The 20,848-nt window shown below is 38.5% G+C and overlaps 1 protein-coding gene across 1 annotated transcript in view; it reads right to left on the bottom strand.

Annotated features, from left to right (window-relative positions):
• The window catches only part of LOC115216691 (sentrin-specific protease 1), a 35,358-nt gene extending 15,310 nt beyond the window's left edge, over positions 1–20,048 (bottom strand). Inside the window, exons 1-8 of the mRNA XM_029786216.2 lie at positions 19,745–20,048; positions 14,783–14,850; positions 12,171–12,496; positions 10,336–10,381; positions 7,606–7,790; positions 5,744–5,838; positions 2,406–2,599; positions 1,441–1,534 (exon numbers count right to left, since the gene is read on the bottom strand). Coding sequence (XP_029642076.1) covers positions 1,441–1,534; positions 2,406–2,599; positions 5,744–5,838; positions 7,606–7,790; positions 10,336–10,381; positions 12,171–12,496; positions 14,783–14,850; positions 19,745–19,869 — 1,133 coding nt within the window. The 5' untranslated portion in view covers positions 19,870–20,048. The remainder of the gene's footprint in view (positions 1–1,440; positions 1,535–2,405; positions 2,600–5,743; positions 5,839–7,605; positions 7,791–10,335; positions 10,382–12,170; positions 12,497–14,782; positions 14,851–19,744) is intronic.
• Positions 20,049–20,848: the final 800 nt, after the last annotated feature.

The following is a 20,848-nucleotide window of genomic DNA, read 5'->3' as shown; positions in this document are numbered from 1 at the left end:
CAATCCCATGGTCATTCATGATTGAAGGGGTTTCCTCCTAATTATTTTTGCCAGTTGAGTGGACTGGAGCAACATGAAATAAAGTGTCTTGCTCAAGGACACAACATGCTGCTTGGAACTGAACTCATGACCCAACAATCATAAGCCAAATACGCAAACCCCTTAGCCACGTGCCTCCACCTGGTGTTAGAGCAACAGATTAACACCCACATAGCAATGTATTCAAATATGACCGAGTAGACATCACAACAGTCACTCTTATTGTACTTCTAAGCCCCAAACAGAAGACGTTTTTAGTATTAGGGACAAATTACAAGTGCATAAAATTTGTGATGGTGTATCTGGCCTGAGTAAAATAATGAATCTTTAATTTTACAAACATAAAGTGTTACTGTATCTCCTGCGTCAATAGCGACGAATTTAGACTTAGCATGACAGAGAGTACATGCAACTGATAAAGCACGAAAAAGCAGAAAAGTACATCTAATATTCTGACCACCACTACTGGACGATTTTCACTTGCTACTCATACATTTGTGTTCTTAAACATAGTACGTCCATAAAATATATATTATCTCTGAATGGTTACCACAATTAATCTGCTTTTGCATGATGTGTTTGCTTTAAGCATGATACACACATGGCTATTTTAATCTAATACTGCTTCTACTGCACATATCAGATTACTATATTTCTGTTCTCTATTTAAAAGATGAGGAATTATGTACATTATTTACATTTGATGGATATTTGACAGGCGTATGGCATAGTGGTTAAGAGCGCAGGCTACTAACCCCAAGATACCGAATTCGATTCCAAGTAGTGACCTGAATAATAATAATAACATCGAAAAATACCTTAGGAATGAGAACCCAGGTTTGAAATTTCCCCAAGACACCTGATGAAGGCTGGAGGGTATATCAGCCAAAACGTTGTGTTAACAAGAAACAAGATAAGGACAAATATCCGTCAAATGTAAATAATGTACTATATTTCTGCTGAAAAACACTACCTTTGTTCCAATAACAATGAAGAATTTGCTAAAATATTTTTATCATTATTAACCCTGGTATTTTTGAACATCAATTAACACGAAATTTTGATATATAGTTTTAATTTGCATCAGTTTAAAACAGGAGGTATTCATCATAGAGCTCAAACAACCACCACCACTGCTTTTGCTATCACTATTATTACCACAACTTTTTATACAGCTAACACCACAATATAAACTACCATGACTGCTACCCCTATTATTTCAAACGAAATGGACCAGACCAATCCAAGAACAAGAGTTAAAAGTCTTCAACAAAAACACAGCACAATGCCGGTAGAAGAACTTGAACCAGTGACCCCCACATTCAGTGGGAGGAGTCAACACTATCATCTACTAAAATTCTCCACATCCAATACAAAGCTGGTTTAAAGTAACAACATTACCTTAAATGTTCAGATGATTCTTTTGAAGATGTTTTTTCTCCTGAAGATGAATTTGTATCCTGACAAGCTGAGGAGTTCTCAAAATTATGTTCACCTGGCAAAGAAGAAAAACCCAGAAACAGGGAGCTTTGTCAGTCATCATCATCAGCTTCCATATCACCACAGTTGCTGTCACAAGCGGATCTGCATCATTACACTGGTATCAGACACTCACATGCACACAGCATTAAAAAAAAATAAAAATGGATTTCTAACATTGTTACAATGCATATCATCATTATTTAACATCTACTTTTCCATGTTCTCATGGGTCGGATGAAATTCATTGAGGCACATTTTCTACAGCCAGATGCACTCCCTGTTGCCGACTCTCACTTGTTTCCAAATAAGGTGATATTTCCCAATCAAAGATGAGAAACAAACAACATCACTTGTATGATGGTGGTGCCCATCTACAACCATCACATCATCAAAACAAGGATACACACACACATACACACAATGGGCTTCTTTCAGTTTTAGTCAAACACATCCACTCACAAGGGCTTGGATAGCCCAGGGCTACAGTAGAAAGTTGAAGACACTTGTCCAAGGTGGGGCTGAACCCAAAACCAGATGGTTGGGAATCAAGCTTCTTAACCTCACAGTCACGCCTGCACTTATATTGGTTTCAAATTTTGGCACAAGGCCAGCAATTCCAAGGAAGAGGTAAGTTGATTACACCAACACCATTGATAACTGGTATTTATTGATTCCAAAAGGATTTAATGACAAAGTCAACCTCAGTGGAATCTGCTTGAACCTATACTAACACATCTTTACACACTTTCAAAACAAGGCATGAACATAATTTCAAACCCATACATACATACTCATGAATAAAGACACACTCACATGCGTGCACACACACTTCCACATTAACTCCACTCCAGCACGCAAAGAGGAAGAGTAAGAACACAACTTACTGTGTTGAGAAGTGTCAGTGTCTGAGAAACTAAACCGTTTCTGTAATGATGGCAAGTCTGAAAGTGACCGTTCTTGGTCACTGTCACAGGTCACTATGGTAGGGCGATGGAGCTGAATGACAGAGGCCACATCTCGAACAGTTGGAACATTACTTGACCGTTCACTGGTCGATGAACTTCTACTTTTCTGACACCTGAAGAAAATATAGAGATATAAATGCAGGGGAGAAGGCAAGTCAATTACACTGATTCCAGGATGTGACTGGTACTTGATTTTAACAAACCTGAAAAGATGAAAGACAATGCCAATCTTGGCAGGATTTCAGTTCATGACAGTCAGAATAATAACCATCATCATCGTCATTTAACGTCCATTTTCTATGCTGGCATGGGTTGGACGATTTGACTGAGGACTGGCAAGCCAGTAGGCTGCACCAGGCTCCAATCTGATCTGGCAAGGTTTCTACAGCTGGATGCCTTCCTAATGCCAACCACTCCGAGAGTGTAGTGGGTTCTCTTTACATACCACCAGTATGGGAACCAGTCAGGTGGCACTGGCATCAACCCATGCTCGTATGGTGCTTATTATGTGCCACCAGCTCAGGTGCCAGTCCGGCGACACTGGCATTGGCTATAACTACGATTTCGCTTGACTCAACAGGCCTTCTCAAGCACAACATATCGTCCGAATAATAACCCTTTCTACTACAGGCACAAAGTCTGACATTTTAGGAGAAGGAGCTAGTCAATTACATCATCCCCAGTGCTCCACTGGTACTTACTTCACCAACCCCACAAAGTTAACCACAGCAAGATTTGAACTAAGAAACCCCAATCTTACAATCGTGAGTTTAATGTCCCAACCACTAAGCCATGCACCTTTACAAGATGATTCTATTGATCCCAGTACTAAAACTCCAAGCACAAGATCCAGTCCTTGCTGCAATGTGGTAGCTTGTGTGCCTCAAGTGATCCTAAGAGGTATACCAGCAGAGCACAAGCCCCTGGTAGGGTCTCTTGTGCTGGACACGGTCAAAAGACAGAGGCCAGACTTATAAGGACCACCTCTTCCCAGAGGTAAAAATGGGTTTGCATAGGACCAACACTCCTATGCAGGAAAACCCACAAAGTTACAAAAGCATTGATGACAATACAAAACCAACAAGACCCGAGAGAGGAAGGCAGTCTTCCCTCAGAGAAACATGATGTGGTGCAGCAAAATCTGAAAGGAAAAAGTAGGGATCCAAATGGAGAGAAGCAGGAAAGAGAGCCCAGAGCCGATGGTTTATATCCCATAGGGAGTGAAAGGTTTAATAATAATAAGAGCACTCAGAGAGTGAAAACTTCTGTCAAGGTAACACCAACGTCCTCTCAACGATTAGCTGGAGATGATTTTTAAAATGAGAATATCTGAAACAAACCCGACTGCTCTCACAAACGAGAATACTAGAAATAAACCCTACCGCTTTCAAAAATTAAGTAAAAAAAAAACGGAAAAATAATCTAGAATCCTTATCTGGAACTGGATCATTCTGAAAATCTAATCAGTTCATGCCAGTCACAAGGCCAAACATCCCTGAAAGTTTCATCCAAATCCATCTAGCGGTTCTTGAGATATCTTGTCCACGGACAGACAAAGAAACAGAACTGAAAACAATAGCTCCACCTTCACTAAGGTAGAGTTAATAATGAAATTATGGCATACAGTGCTCAGGTGCACTACAACTCATCAAAGGTGCATGTACACTAAATAGAGCTATGTATAAAAGCCAGGAAAGTGAACAGTGTATAAGTCATGATATACATGTGTGCATGCATATGGAGGGGGATATCAGGTGTAGTGTTGGCGAATTTCAGAAAGCATGGAGATTTTAAAGGATGCAATGTCTCAGCAACTAACAACTGATGCAGGTAGTTTGTTCCATGCTTCAGCAACTCTGAGTGTGAAAAAATGTTTCTGAAAGTCATGGGAGCTGTGCTGTTTTCTGACTTTGTAGGCAATACCCACATGTTAGACACATGTAGCTCAAAAAGGTGTTCAAGGTAGTTGTTGGCACAATGGTTAATAATTTTGTGGGTGTTTACCAAGTACCAGGTCAGTTGCCAGACGTCAGAGCTTCAAGACGTTCAGAGTATTGATGCAGATGCTTGATGGATGGTATTTGCTTGGTAAGTTAAGTGAAAGAAGTTTTTTAGAACGTAAAAAACTGGATGAAGTACTGCAAAGCATTTTGTCTAAGGCTATAAAAGAAGGCAACCACATCCACTCACAGGGCTTTGGTTGGCCCACGGCTATAGTAGAAAGTTGAAGGCACTTGTCTGAGGTGGGGCTGAACCCAAAACCACATGGTTGGGAAGCAAGCTTCTTAACCTCACAGTGGAGTTAACATTTGAGACCTAAAGTGCGAAGGTCGTTCTTCACCACCTCGTCCCAGGTTTTCCTGGGTTTACCTCTTCCACAGGTTCCCTCAACTGCTAGGGTGTGGCACTTTTTCACACAACTATCTTCATCCATTCTTACTACGTGTCCATACCAGCATAGACGCCTCTCTTGCATACCACATCTGATGCTTCTCAGGTCCAACTTTTCTCTCAAGGCACTTACACTCTGTCGGGTATGAACACTGACATTACACATCCAACGGAGCATACTGGCTTCATTTCTTGCGAGCTTACGCATATCCTCAGCAGTCACGGCCCATATTTCACTGCCATGTAGCATGGCTGTTTGCACACATGCGTCATACAGTCTGCCTTTTACTCTGAGCGAGAGGCCTTTTGTCACCAGCAGAGATAAGAGCTCTCTGAACTTTGCCCAGGCTATTCTTACTCTAGCAGTTACACTTTCGGTACACCCACCCCCACTACTGACTTGGTCACCTAGGTAACAGAAACTATCGACTATTTCAAGTTTTTCTCCCTGGAATGTGGCGAAAGATGGTCTCTGCGCATTTATATGTATATATATATATATGTATATGCGCATATATATGTATATATATGTTTGTGTGTCTGTGTTTGTACCCCCAGCATCGCTTGACAACCAATGGTGATGTGTTTATGTCCCCGTAACTTAGCAGTTCGGCAAAAGAGACCGATAAAATAAGTACTAGGCTTACAAAGAATAAGCCCTGGGGTCGATTTGCTCAACTAAAGGCGGTGCTCCAGCATGGCCGCAGTCAAATGACTGAAACAAGTAAAAGAATAAATCCTTTCGGGATCGATATATTAATATCCTAATTCATGGGACATTACAAAACAATGGAAAGCAAATCAATGACAAAATGTGAATGCAGAATAAATTGAAAAGAAGTAAACGAATCCATCAAGATACTCACTGAAACAATGAGGTGGTAGATGTATCTGGATAGTTAGCACTGGTACACTGTCTCAATAGCTGTGCATAGCGTTCTTTCTCTTCTAATCGGATATACTGAAACAGATCAGATACATTTGTCTGTATAAATATACACTGTAAAAACCCAGGTAATTTACGCATTTTCTTTTTTCGCAAAGATAAAAAACAAATGGCATTCTTTCGATATAGATATTTTATCTGTCATTCCTTCCCAGCTGTTTTGATGGCTTGTTCGGTAAAATCCATAAAAAGACTTTGTCTACTTATTTTTTGTTTTGATATACCACACACGCTTTGATGTTCAAGACGGACTTTCATTCTCTTGACAGCTACCGTCACCGACACACACACACAGACAATCAAACTCACACAGTGGTTCACACACACAGTTAGCTACACACATACACAAATGTATTTTTTTACTACTGTTATACTTAATTTTTATGTAATTGTTTTTAAGAATCGTATGTCATTTTTTTAGATATATTTTTGTAATTTTTTTTGTTGTTTCTTGAATCTTTCATACATACATACATACATGATGGTTTCTCCATCGGTTTCAACGATGAGCATTCAGTAGTTCAATCAAATGAATTACCTACTCAATGAAATTAACGCGTAAGTGGCTGAGTATTCCATAAATATGCGCACCCTTAATGTAATTCTCAGACAGAATCAGTGTGACACAATGTATGACAAGGCTGTACCTTTGAAATACATACATCCATGCACACAGCGTCTGGGGTTCGTTCCTCTCTCATGTCAGCAATTTTCTTTCTGAATTAAATGAAAATCACTCATCTTTTTTTTGTTTTTATTTATTTTTATGATTCATTTAATGTGTGTGTGGTGTGTTTCTAGAAACCATCATGTATGTGTGTATGCATGTATGTATGTATGTGTGTGTATGAAAGGATAACTGTATGTATGAATGTGTGTGGATAACTCTGTGTGAACAACTGTAAGTGTGTGTTTGACTGTCTGTGTGAGTGTGTCGGTGACGGTAGCTGTCAAGAGAATGAAAGTCAGCCTTGAACATCTCATCAAAACAGCCTGGGAAGGAATGACAGATAAAATATTTATATCGAAAGAAGGCAAAATAGGCGAAAGAATGCCAAATAAACTTTAGAGGTGTGTAAATTACATGAGTAGATCGTTTCCAGAATTTTCAAGAAATTTCTGTTGTTGAAAAAAGACGTACAAAATGTAAACATTCGAGCAGGAATTTGACTGAGTGTCAGAATAGGTTTTTACAGAAAAAATAATGGCTTAAATACGCATAATGAAGTTGACTTTTATTTATGCTGGACGGTATAATGTTTACTTTTTCTGTATAAATTTACTAAAACCATTAAATGGCTAATTACTTTTTGAAGTCTGACGTTCATGCTGGTAATCACGGTCCAGGCCATATTATTATAAACCACACAAACACTTTGTAGTTTAATAGCTTTTAATGTGATACCTGTTAAACAGAAATTATTTCTATTTTATGAAAATTTAATAAAATTGAATCATAAGTAAGTGAAATTATGCTAAATACAACTAAATTGAAAACCTTTTCTCCCTGGTCATATAGACAATTCTGAAAACTTTTGGGTGCAAATTTTACACGAGTAAAAGCTTTTCTTAACAAATTTTATCCTGAAAAATCACCAGCATAAATTACCAAGGTGCGCAAATTACATGGGTTTTTATAGTATTTGGACAATTTGCTAACTTTCTGTACCTCTATAAACTAAGGAACAATTCCTCCATTTCTTCTGTCTAACCTTATTATTTTCACCAATATACTATTCTATGCGCTACCAAAAACACTTTATTCCTATATATACAACATACCTCTTCAGCAGTGGATCTTTGTTGATTGGACATTGGTCTGCAGATATCTGTATGTTGCCATGGCTTGCTGGGTATACTGTACAGTTTGCTGCGAGTAAGCACCAATGGAGTAGAGAATCTCTGGCCTCCATTTAATCTGGCAGGGTGCTGGAAGTTTTTCCGTAATTGAATAGGTTTCTGAAATGCTGAAATAACAATTGTACAAGCAGTAGTAGTAAAAATAATGATGATGATGGTGGTTGTAGTAGTAGTAATTTCTTTTATTGCTGGTGACATGTATAAAGCACCCAGTGCACTCTTTACAGTGGTTGGTGTTAGGAAGGACATCTAGCTGTAGAAATGATGCCAAAATAGACAACTGGAGCCTGGTGCAGCTCTCCGGCTTACCAGCTCCTGACAAACTGTCCAACCCATGCCAGCATGGAAAACGGATGTTAAATGATGATGCATCTCCAACAAAAAATACCCACATCTCAGCCTACCATTTTAGGTTAGGAAAAAACACATTGGATAAAGAAGCTAAAACAATAACCCCCAGAAACGGACTGGTCCCAACTGGAATGGCTTTCCTCGTAGGTGGACTGGATCAGGACTGACCTAAAGTTAACCACCAAAAAAGAACACATCCTGCATCTTTATTTAACATCCACTTTTCTATGCATGCATGGGTCAGATAGAAATTTGTTCAAGCAAATTTTCTACGGTTCGATGCCCTTCCTGTTGCTAACCCTCGTTTCAAGTAAGCTTAATATTTTCCTTATGGCCAGACAGTCTCAATATATATATATTGGAAATGAATGATGCTGCTTGTATAACAATGACACTCATTTACAACTATCATGAACAGTTCTATATTTAAGAGATGAGGAATTATGTACATTATTTACATTTGACGGATATTTGTCCTCATCTTGTTTGTTGTTAATGTTTCAGCTAATATACCCTCCAGCCTTCATCAGGTGTCTTGGGGAAATTTCGAACCTGGGTTCTCATTCCTAAGGTATTTTTTGATGTTATTGGAATCTTGAGGTTAGCAGCCCGCGCTCTTAACTACTACACCATATGCCCACGGGCATATGGCATAGTAGTTAAGAGCACAGGCTACTAACCCAAAGCTTCCAAGTTCAATTCCAAGCAGTGACCTAAATAATAATAATAATCATCATCATCATCATCATTTAGCGTCCGCTTTCCATGCTAGCATGGGTTGGACGGGTCAACTGGGGTCTGTGAAGCTGGGAGGCTTCGTCAGGCCCAGTCAGATCTGGCAGTGTTTCTACGGCTGGATGCCCTTCCTAACGCCAACCACTCCGCGAGTGTAGTGGGTGTTTTTAATAAATTTATTTCTTTATTGCCCACAGGGGGCTAAACATAGAGAGGACAAACAAGGGGATTAAGTTGACTACATTGACCCCAGTGATTAACTGGTACATATTTAATCGACCCTGAAAAGATGAAAGGCAAAGTCAACCTCAGTGGAATTTGAACAAAGAACGTTAATTTTTCACCAAGACACCTGATGAAGGTTGGAAGGTATATCAGCCAAAATGTCATGTTAACAACAAACAAGATGACAAATATCTGTCAAATGTCAATAATATAAACAATCATGACCTTCAAATGTTGGGCTTCACAGAGGCAATAACAAAAGACAGAGACCTCTGGATATATGCTGTGACTGAGAAGACCCAGCAAATAAAGTGAGTTCACAGCTGTAACCTACACCAGTATCGCATAATCAGCCCACTCAAAAGTACCTTGGATTGTAGGGCGACATGCCATGCTTGAGGAGACCTATTGAGTCAAGTACATCAAAATCAAATGGAAATTGTAGTTGTAATCCCCTTGCTGGTGGTACGTAAGAAGCACTGTCCAAACATGGCCAATGCCAGCACCACCTTGACTGGCTTCTGTGCCGGTGGCATGTAAAAAGCACCAACCAACCATAGTCATTGCCAGCCCCTTCTGGCCCCTGTGCCAGTGGTACATAAAAAGCACCCACTACGCTCTCGGAGTGGTTGGTGTTAGGAAGGGCATCCAGCTGTAGAAACACTGCCAGATCAGACTGGAGCCTAAAGCAGCCTCCTGGCTTCCCAGACTCCAGTCAAGCCGTCCAACCCATGCCAGCATGGAAAATGAATGTTAAACGATGATGGTGATGTGCTGTCAAGACAAGAACACACACATTCATGTATATATGTATGATGAGCTTCGTTCAGTTTCTTTCTACTAAATCCAATGAAGGCACATGGCTTAGTGGTTAGAGTATTTGGCTTATGGTCAGAAGGTTGTGAGCTTGATTCCCAGAGGCGCCTTAATCAAGACACTTTATTTCACATTGCTCCAGTCCACTAAGCTGGCAAAAATGAGTTCTTCCTGTAATTCAAAAGGGCCAGCCTTCTCACATTGTGTCATGCTGAATCTCCCTGAAAACTACGCTAATGGTATGCATGTCTGTGGAGTGCTCAGCCACTTCCATGTTAATTTCACAATCCCATTGATGGGATTAACCATCAGAATGCCAGTTTATTTTTGTTTTTTGTTTTTTTATCTACTAAATCCACTCACAAGGCTTTGGTCAGCCCAGGGCTGTAGCAGAAGACACTTGCTCAAGTTGCCATGCAGGGGTCTGAACCTAAAACCCCATGGTTGGCAAGCAAACTCCCCAACCACACGACCATGCCATATAGAAAAAAAAACAAAAGAACAAACCCAATGTACTTCACTTACCTTTAGGCTGTGTTCCTGTTTTGAAGATGAACATTTCCCTGCTTTGCTGAATGGATGAAGAAAATGAACATAGGAATGAGATTTAAGGAGCAAAATTAAAAGGGGATAGAAGGGAGAAAAACAGAAACATAATAACCAACACAACGATAAAGAAGAAGCCTAACAGCCCAGAACTTTCATTATGAGAGGTGTTTTCACATATGACCACCAATCCCTAGGGAAAAGTTATTGTTGTTTTTAAACCATTATTGTCATAAAAGTGATGTTGTTCATTTCCAGTTTTCTGTGAAGAATGGCAGACTAGTAGGGGGTGGGGGAGATTACTTTACTTGGAAACAGGTAAGGGTCGGTGACATGAAGGCCATAAGATGTACGAAATCTGCCTTAAATTATTTGACCCATGCAAGCAAGGAAAAGTGGACATTAAGTGAAGATGATTGGGGGGGGGTATATATATATATATATATTCTCTTGTTTCTGTCATTTGACTACGGCCATGCTGGAGCATTGCCTTGAAGGATTTTAGTCAAACAAATCGACTGCAGAACTTATTTTTTAAGCTTAGTACTCATTCTATCAGTCTCTTTTGCTGTGCTGAACCATTAAGTTATGGGGATGTAAATATACCAACACTGGTTGTCAAGCGGTGACGGAGGTGACAAATACAGATACACACACATAGATATATACACATATGACGGGCTTCTTTCAGTTTCCTCCTACCAAATCCACTCACAAGTCTTTATTTGGCTTGAGGCTATACTAGAAGACTCTTGCCCAAGGTGTCATGCAGTGGAACTGAACCCAGAACCATGTGATTGAGAAGCAAGTTTCTTACCACACAGCCACAATTGCACATCATATACATATATATATATATATAATTTATAACAATTCTTTGGTGGCAGATTCCCTTTGCAGATCTATATCTAGCGTTAGAGCGTCCACATAGTGGACTCTCTCATTGTTTTGTATATATATATATATATATATATATCATCATCATCATCATCAATGTCCGCTTTCCATGCTGGCATGGGTTTGACTGAGGACTGGTGAGCCAGAGGCTGCACCAGGCTCAATCTGATCTGGCAAAGTTTCTACAGCTGGATGCCCTTCCTAACGCCAACCACTCTGAGTATAGTGGGTGCTTTTATGTGCCACCAGCACAAGGGCCAGTCAGGAGGTTCTGGCAACAACCACACTCAAAAGGTGTTTTTTACATGCTACCCACACAGGAGCCAGTTCAGTGGCACTGGCAACGACTATGCTCGAATGTTGTTTTTCACATGCCACCAGCACATGCCAGTAGGGTGACTCTGGCAATGATCACGCTTGAATGGTACTTTACACATGCCACCAGCATGGGAGCCAATCTGTGGCCCTGGCATGAGTGCCAATCTGGCAGTACTGTCATCAGCCATATCAGCAAGTTTGATTATATATACGCCAGCTTGGAAGGCAGCTGTTAAATGATGATGATATATACACATATACAAATTCAGGCCAGACACAATGTCACCTTTTCTCCCATTCCTTCATGTTCAAGTTTTCTGCAAACCTCATATGTATGTATATTTAACAATCAATAGAACCTCAAAGTGATCACAGTTAAGGAAACCAATAATTGGATAAAGAATAATTAACTTAAGATTATTAATGTTCTCAAATTTTGCTAAGTGTGTGAGATGTCAAGAATCCATACAAACAGATCCAATTTTGTCAACTTTTTTTGCCAATGCTGACCTTCACCAATTTTCGCAAATTATTAAATAAAGTTAATAATCAAGAATTAATCAAAGGACAAAATATTAATGAAAAATCTCAATTCTTACCTTATTTTTAAATAAAGTAGACTGGTTTGGAACAGACTGGGATTCTTTTAACTTAGAATTTTTCTTTGACACCGTTCGACCTGCTTCATCAGATGAAATGTCAGGATTGTGTTCCGAAGAGGCTCTAAGGTTTGGGTTGTTGCTGACTTCTGATGATGGCTGGGGCAAGCATTGGACACCACTGTGATGGCAGTGTTTATCACAACATGCCTGGGAATTCCTCTGCTTGTCTTCATTGTTCATTTCCCAATGGCTTAATAAATGGTTCTTGCCATGAACAAACCATTCAGCCATTTTCGAACCAAAGTCTGTCAATTTTGCTAGAACTTTGTGTGTGAACAAGTGTGGTCAAAAAAGAGAAGGAAGAAAAATTATAAAATAATAGTTTTGTTAAACGGAAAAGAAACAAAATTCCACCACCCAGCCAACAAGAAAACACTGAAGTGGTCCAATAGTAATCAAACCCCTTTTAGATAATACCCCACCATCTAAAAAGAGGGAAGGTCACATTACATAATGTAATATTAGATAGCTCTAAAATGATGGTCACTGATGGATCATCTTAGATCAAAGGCCTGCTTGATCAGGGTGTACACAAGCTAAACAGGAGCAACCAAGATTCAACTACAAGTGTCACTGTTGTTATTAGCTTTAGCATGTGACAATGCGTCTTAGATGCATTAGGTTGTATGACACCATCCTCAGCATCAAACTGAAGTCCAAGGTAATGACCACCCTCAATGTATACATATTAAAAGTGGCTGTTACTACACCACCTTTATCTTTATTGAGGGTGGCTGTTACTACACACTTCACTTTATATGTACTGAGGGTGGCTGTTACTACACCACCTTTATATGTATTGAGGGTGGCTGTTACCACACCACCTTTATATGTATTGAGGGTGGCTGTTACCACACCACCTTTATATGTATTGAGGGTGGCTGTTACTACACCACCTTTATATGTATTGAGGATGGCTGTTACTACACCACCTTTATATGTATTGAGGGTGGCTGTTAACTTCACTTTATACCCTCATTTTCCTTTTCATGTAAAACTTGAAAAAGCTGACGAAACCTTGGCCAAAAGAAGAACATGTTTGTCTTTGTTCCTTTCAGGTTGGTCTGCATTTTTTACCAAGTCAAACGATTCTCTCCTCTCTCTCTCACCTACAGAAATCTTAACATTTCTAGAGATTGGAAGTTCCATCTCTCCATGGCTCTGTTGTAACAACTCTTCTTTCTAGCACGGACATTCACCAGTGACTTTTTAGACTCACAATTCTGCGTCAGTTACACTAGTCATCCACTTAGCACTGTCATGTCAATAGTGCGGAGACAGATGATTCACTAGACAGATACCAATATGTTTATAAGGCAGTGAGCTGGCAGAAATGTTAGCATGTGGAGCGAAATGCTTAGTGGTATTTCGTCTGTCTTTACATTCTGAGTTCAAATTCAGCCGACTTTGCCTTTCATCCTCTCGGGGTTGATAAATTAAGTTCCAGTTGCATACTGAAGTCAACCTAATCGACTACCCCACCCACCCTAAAAATTTTGGGCCTTCTGCTTAGAGTAGAAAAGAATATGTTTATAGAGGCACTCATGCCAGTAGAACATTAAAAGCACATCCGAGCGTGATCATTGCAGGGCCATGGATTGACTCTCGTGCCAGTAACACATGAAAAGCACCATTCGAGTGTGATCGTTGCCAAGCATTGCCTTACCGGCACATGTGCTGATGGCACGTGAAAAACAACATTCGAGCATGGTCGTTGCCAGTGCCGCCGGACTAGTTCTCATGCAGGTAGCATGTAAAAACACCTTTGAGCGTGGTCATTATCAGAACTGCCTGACTGGCCCTCATGCCGGTGGCATGTAAAAGCACCCACCACACTCTTCGAGTGGTTGGCATTAGGAAAGGCATCCAGCTGTAGAAACCTTGCCAGATCAGATTGGAGCCTGGTGCAGCCATCTGGCTCAGCAGTCCTCAGTCAAACCGTCTGACCCATGCCAGCATGGGAAGCAGACGTTAAACGATGATAATGATGAAGAGGAGGGACTATTGTTCTACTAAGCAGGCAGTACCGATCCACTAGGAATTATTACTGCAATAGAAATTTTTAAAAACTGGTGATTCACTAGGTAGCTATTAGGTAAAACAGTGATAACAAGGGATCAGTGGTGAACTACCAAGGGAGACTAATATGTTAATGTAGGAACAAACAGTGGTATTTTATCGAAAGAGATGGGGAGAACCACTGCCTAGCCAGAAGAGACAGAAGCCATTATTACTTTGGATTCAAATTTTGGCACAAGGCCAGCAACTTCGTGGGGGGGGGGGGTAAGTTGATTATTCTGACCCCAATGCTCAACTGGTACTTATTTTATTGACCCCAAAAGGATGAAAGGCAAAGTCAACCTTGGTGGAATTTGAACTCAAGAACACAAAGATGGACAAAATGCCGCCAAGCATTTTGTCCATCTATGTGCGCTATCGATTCTGCCAGTTTGCTGCCTTAGAAGCTATTATTATATTAAATGGCAATAAACCCCAGGATATTTTAGTTCATATGTTCATGGACTATATAAAAGAAAATATGGACTTACAGTTCTTTTCAACTTTCCGTCGCTTGGGGGCAGATGGATATTCTTCAATATCTAATGACTGCAGACGCCTAGGGAGAGAGAGAGGATACAGAAATAAATAAATAGATAAATAAAAAAATTATTAAATGAATAAGCATCATCATCATCATTTTTATGTTGGTCGCTTTTTGCATGCTGGCATGGGTTTAGATGAAACTGCTTGAGAAAATATTCTATCATTGGATGCCCTTGCTGTTGCTAACCCTTACTTGTTTTCAAGAAAGTTATTTTATTCCACTGAAATTTGCTTAACAAATTGTTGAGCTACTGGATTGATTCCACTAAAAACCCTTCAAGGTGCAGCCCCAGCATGGCCACAGTTCAATGACTGAAACAAGTAAAAGATAAAAGCTAATAGATTAGTCCAGGGGTGGGCCACCTTACAATTCATCGCCCCTCATAGAGGCTGCATTGAACAAATATTTCTTTTGTCATTTTATCTCTAGGCTTAGGCCGCTAAGTACTTTAATAGTAATGCCATAAAAAAATAGAGACAGGTGAATAAAAATTGGAATTATGACATTTTCAAATATTTTACTTAAGAACTTTTTTTTAATAAGTAAATGAATAATATTTTTTAAAAATCAAGCTTATAATCACCGAGAATATGAAATTTTGAAATATTTCCTTTAAGCAAGTATTTACTTTTTATTCAAATGAATGACTTTGAGAAAGCACTTTGATATCAGGTTCTAACAAAGTGGTTCTTAGTATCAATTGGTCCTCTAAATGCTCATCTGTCAACTGTTCTCAGTGAATTCTTGATTTACGTCAAGTACGAGAATGTGGATTCGCAGGAAATCAGTCGGTGTGCATGTTCACAAAGACAAGGATATTCTACCGCCTTTTTCCAAATTTCAATGGGATTATCCCTGTTGTCAAACTGAGATTTCAGGACATTATCTTCAGACATATCAATAAGCTCCATTTGTAACTCTTCGGGAGCTTTTGGTACATCAACTAAGTGAGGCTGAAAAGCAAGTTTCAGAGTGATGTTATGCTTTTCAAAATCACTGAATCTTTTGCTGTATTCTTCTATTAATAAGTCTAAAACTGACTTGTATTCTTCAAAAGATCCAGAGATATCTTCATTTTCACTCATTACCTTCATAAACTGGGGAAAGCGTTCCTCTGAAAGTTTTGATTTAACCAACAACACCTTTTTTCCAAATGCCTGAATTTTTTGCCACATATCATAAATAGATTTATTTCTGCCTTGCAACGAAATGCTTAACTCATTTTGTTTTGACATAACATCACATAAAAATGCAACATCTCTGTAAAAGTTTGGATCTGATAAATCACAATGTTTGTTGTTTCCTTTGAAAAAAATCAATTATTTGCTTTCATAAAGATACAATTTTGACCAATACTTTCCCTTGTGACAGCCAGCGTACTTTTGAGTGATAAGGCAAATCTACACTAATTACTTCATCAGCATGCTTCTAAACTGATGATGTTTCGTGGCATTTGCTCAAATATAGTTTACAATACTTATAACCTTATGCAAAATATCATTTAAAATGGCAGATTTTGCTGATGTAAAATACAATGAAAAGAAATCAGTTCACTTGGATCTTTGGTTTCTCTTTTAAGATGTGCAATAAATCCTTCATTCTTAGCCATCATAGCTGGAGCACACACCAAATAACTAATATTTAGTCCTACTTTGTGGCATTGCTCTTTGAAGTTGTTAAAAATATCTATCCCCCGCATCCTTCCTTTAAGGGTGTCTAAAGCAAGCAATTCTTCATATAATTGAAGATCATCAATTATAGCACAAATAAAATACAATATCTGTGCTGAATCAGTGGAATCTGTCTATTCATCCAAAGCTACTGAATAATATACATTTTCTTTGTGGATTATATTTTTCAGCTGCTCTGTTACATCACATGTCAATTCATGCTGTCAATCTGAATTAGTTTTTTCTTGAAAGAAGCACCTCCTTATATTTGTTAACTTTACCTGGATCTATACATCTTACCACTTCTAAAATACATTCCTTTATGAGTTCTGAATCGATGAATGGTTTACCTTTTTTTCCAAGCACATATGCAACTTTATAGCTGGCTTCTGTCGCCCCATTCCCTTGATGTAACACAGAATGTAAAAATTGTCTTTGCTTTTGTTTTCCATCCTTCAGTTTCTGCAGTGCTATCTTTCAAGACTCACCCTCTAATTCGGCATATTTATTATCTTTATGAAGAGCATAATGCTGCTGTACATTGAATTTCTTAACCATTACAATTGAAGTATCACAAGACATTTTGCTTCCACTATTCACTAAAAAATATTGTAACTCCCATTCTTCTTTCAAAATTCATTTCAATTTCTTCAACATACTTATGGGTTGAAAATTGTTTTTATTCTGGAATACCGATAAAAAAATAAAATGATAATGAATTAGTTAGGCCGGCTGCACACTGACCCAGAAAAAAACGATCTCAGACAAGATACGATAAACCTGCATCCAAAACCATATTCTTGGTCTTGAATTTGGCAATTATCACTACCATTTGAGAATAAATATCATCTAGGTTCATAATATTCTTTTCTGTAATTAGTACTATTATTTATCATTACCCAATTAGTCAAATATCGACGGTTTTCAATCAAAACAATAACAATTGCTAAAGTCATGACCAAGATTTCAAGAACATGGTTTCGCATGCTGATTGATCGTGTCTTATCTAAGACCGTTTTATCTGGAACAGAGTGCAGTAGGCCTAACAGAGTAGCAATGAATTCGATCATTGTTACTAATAAAATCTCAGTGATAAAAAGTAAGTCTGCAAAACTATGCATGCACTGGTGAATGTACGCTTTCAAATGAGGCTGAAACTAACTTAGACTTACAATCTCACAAGTCACTATGAACTTAGTCACGACTACAGTTAACTGAGTAGTACATAGTGCAAACCACAGCGAGGAGGTATGCGAGACAAGAACTCTACATGTGTCACATGTAAGGTCACTCACTCCCACTATGCTGGTGTGACTGACAAGGAAATGTTGCCATTATAGCCATGTTGTTTTAAGTTTTATATTCATTAGGTTCATAGAAAAATGCTTCCAATTTCTGGGAGTGACATCACTGAACACAATTTATTTTTCCTCTCATTGTATATATGTGTGTGTGTGTATTGTAAATTTATGCATAAAAAGTATAGACAAAAAAAATCAAAGTCTTAAAAAATATATATTAACATTTGCATCAAAGGCTGCAGAAGACCACATTTGTTGACCCAGAAGGCCATAGGTTCCCCATCCCTGGACTAGTCATATGTGGAACGACTTTGTTCATGTTCCTTTCCAGATTCTCAGAAAATGGTAGGAAGAAATTGTTCTCCATCTGGAGAACTGACCCTGATGCTTTCAATAAAGAAGGGCCTTGTAGAAATTTAAACTAAGATATGGATTTAGACTGCCATCATGTGGTTAAGCATCATACTACACGCTTTGACAAGCACCGATGAAGAATTGTACAGGGTATTCTTTTATGCTTTTCTTTTCAGTCATTTGGCTGCGGCCATACTAGAGCACCAACTGTAGTCGAACAAATCGACCCCAGGACTTATTCTTTGTAAGCCTAGTACTTCTTATACAATATATACATAGCCGAAGTTATGGGGACGTAAACACACCAACATCGGTTGTCAGGCGATGGTGGAAGAACAAACACACACACACACATATATATATATATATATATACGGTGGGCTTCTTTCAGTTTCCGTTTACCAAATCCACTCGCAAGATACTTACCCAAGGTGCCATGCAGTGGGAATGAACCCGGAACCATGTGGTTAGTAAACAAGCTACTTATCACACAGCCACTCCTGCGCCTAGCGGACATTCCATAAACAAATATATGAATGCAACCTTACATTCTTTTCTCTTGTTCTAAACAACCTGAATTCGTCCCTGATTTTACACCACCACTTGGTTTTGGGGTACCTTCAACAATGTCCATTCTATTACGAGCACTGGGGCTTCTGGGGGTTAAGTATCTATTTTGAGAACATCTTCCTCTTTCCCTCCCACCAGCTTCAGAAACCCAGTAATGATTCAAGGGCATCGCTTTTACACCTCGTTGTTTTTTTATGTTTTTTTTTTCAAAAACGCTATGATTAAGCTAGTGTTTTATATACACACACATACCTAACAATGTGATACTGCTTTGTTACTACTCTGCATCGCACGTCATTGCTTCTCAGGCCCTTTTCATATGATTAAATATAGACTGTCATTTCAAATAATCCGGACTTTTGGAATAGAATGGAATTTTCGGGGGTAATGGTAGCTAGGGTTTCAAGATTTTTCGTCAATTTATAGTATCCTACATTGCAAAACACCTGTAATTCGCCGAGAATTCAGTTTGAAGCTTTGACCAATGATCATAGAATAGAACATTGAAAACAATTGGATTATTGTTTTCTGCAATAAAAAAGAGCGAATAACAGCAGAATTGAAAGAATACATTGTTTGAGAAAAAGTAATATGAAATTGGAAGCAAAAATGGAGATATTGCGCATGTATTCATATGAATTTGTTTTGTCATTCATTTTGTAAAGTTAAATGATAACGAAGAAGCGCCAAAACTGTTCCATGCTAGTCTGTGTGTTAGTGCATGCACAAATGTGTATGTATATATTGTATATATATATATATATATATATATATATAGATAGATATATATATATATAAAGAGAGAGAGAGAGAGAGAAGTTGTGAAACACTATATAACCAAAAACTTATTCGTAAACGATGTTACATTTGTATAACGTCAAAATACAGTAGTTAATACGTAGTTAATGTTTTAACGCCTGCGGTGTTTGAAATCTTATTTATATATTCAATATATTTCTCCTGCGGTGTATATTTAAAATAGATGAATACAGAGAAAGATTAAGCGTTTACCTTTTATTCTTGCCGCCATCGATGGGACAATTTGGTGGTTCACCATCGGTGTCTGTTGCGACTTCGTCTTCACCCGAAGAGTGCGACACGTAAGTGGCTATTTTCTCTACCAGTGTACTAAGCATCAGGGTTAATAGATTTCTTTTTAAATAGTTTTTTCCTGCTGTAGCACTTTTTGCGATAGAAATAGACCGAGTTAGGTAATAAGAGTCCGTAATATCACTTCTCACCACTGTCAAGCATCAGAACTTGCCTCCAACAATGGGAACCACTTCCGGCCTGGCCCAGCATTCTGCTAAGGGGGAGATAACGCGGTTGAGAAGGGGAACAAATCCATATGACAAAAATTTCATTCTTATAACCAAGAGAAGATAACTGCAGGACATAGCTGATTCATTTTTATGTAGGGTTGTATTGTTGCTGTTAGTAACCTTGTCCAACTTTCACTGAGCCATTCCTTTAACACTCAGTCGATCGAGCGACCAGGCCAACCCATGAATCCATCTCAGTTATACTGTGTCTCTGCAGTGACCGCACTGTACATTCCGATAAGCAGTAATAAAATTAGGGGCTAATAGTTTCGCACCTCTCCTTGAAAAAGGCATTTTTTGAAAAAAAATTTTCAGATGTCGGGAATTACGAATAAAAAAAAAATTTAACCCTCCCCGCCACCACTACCACCACTCCCCATTCCCGTTTAAAATTTTGAACTTTTTCAAAATTTTTTTCCCTTATGTTTTCGAAGACGGTGATTTCGGATATGCAAGAAACCACGTTTTCAAAATTTTAAACTCAATAAGCATATATATATGTGTATAAAGAGATTGATAGATATGAATGTCCTCCTGGGGCTAAAAACAAAAGTAACACCGTCTTCTATAGGACCGCCACATTTAGTTGACAAATATAATATACAGACAAAGAAATAAATGGATGAAAAAGCTCAAAATTTTAAATCGGGAGAGGGGGTGAATTTTGAGCCCTTTATTAAACTTTATAACGTTAATTATTAAACATATTGTTTGTTTCTCATAAAATGGTGTATATTTATTTAATTTACATTAAATTATGTTGAAATTTGCTTCTTCAAGTATAGATTTTTCC

The sequence above is a fragment of the Octopus sinensis genome, linkage group LG10, assembly GCF_006345805.1.
Source record: "Octopus sinensis linkage group LG10, ASM634580v1, whole genome shotgun sequence".
In the NCBI taxonomy this organism is placed as follows: domain Eukaryota; kingdom Metazoa; phylum Mollusca; class Cephalopoda; order Octopoda; family Octopodidae; genus Octopus; species Octopus sinensis.
The sequence above is the reverse complement of the archived record's forward strand: the minus strand, read 5'-3'. Positions and strand labels throughout refer to the sequence as shown.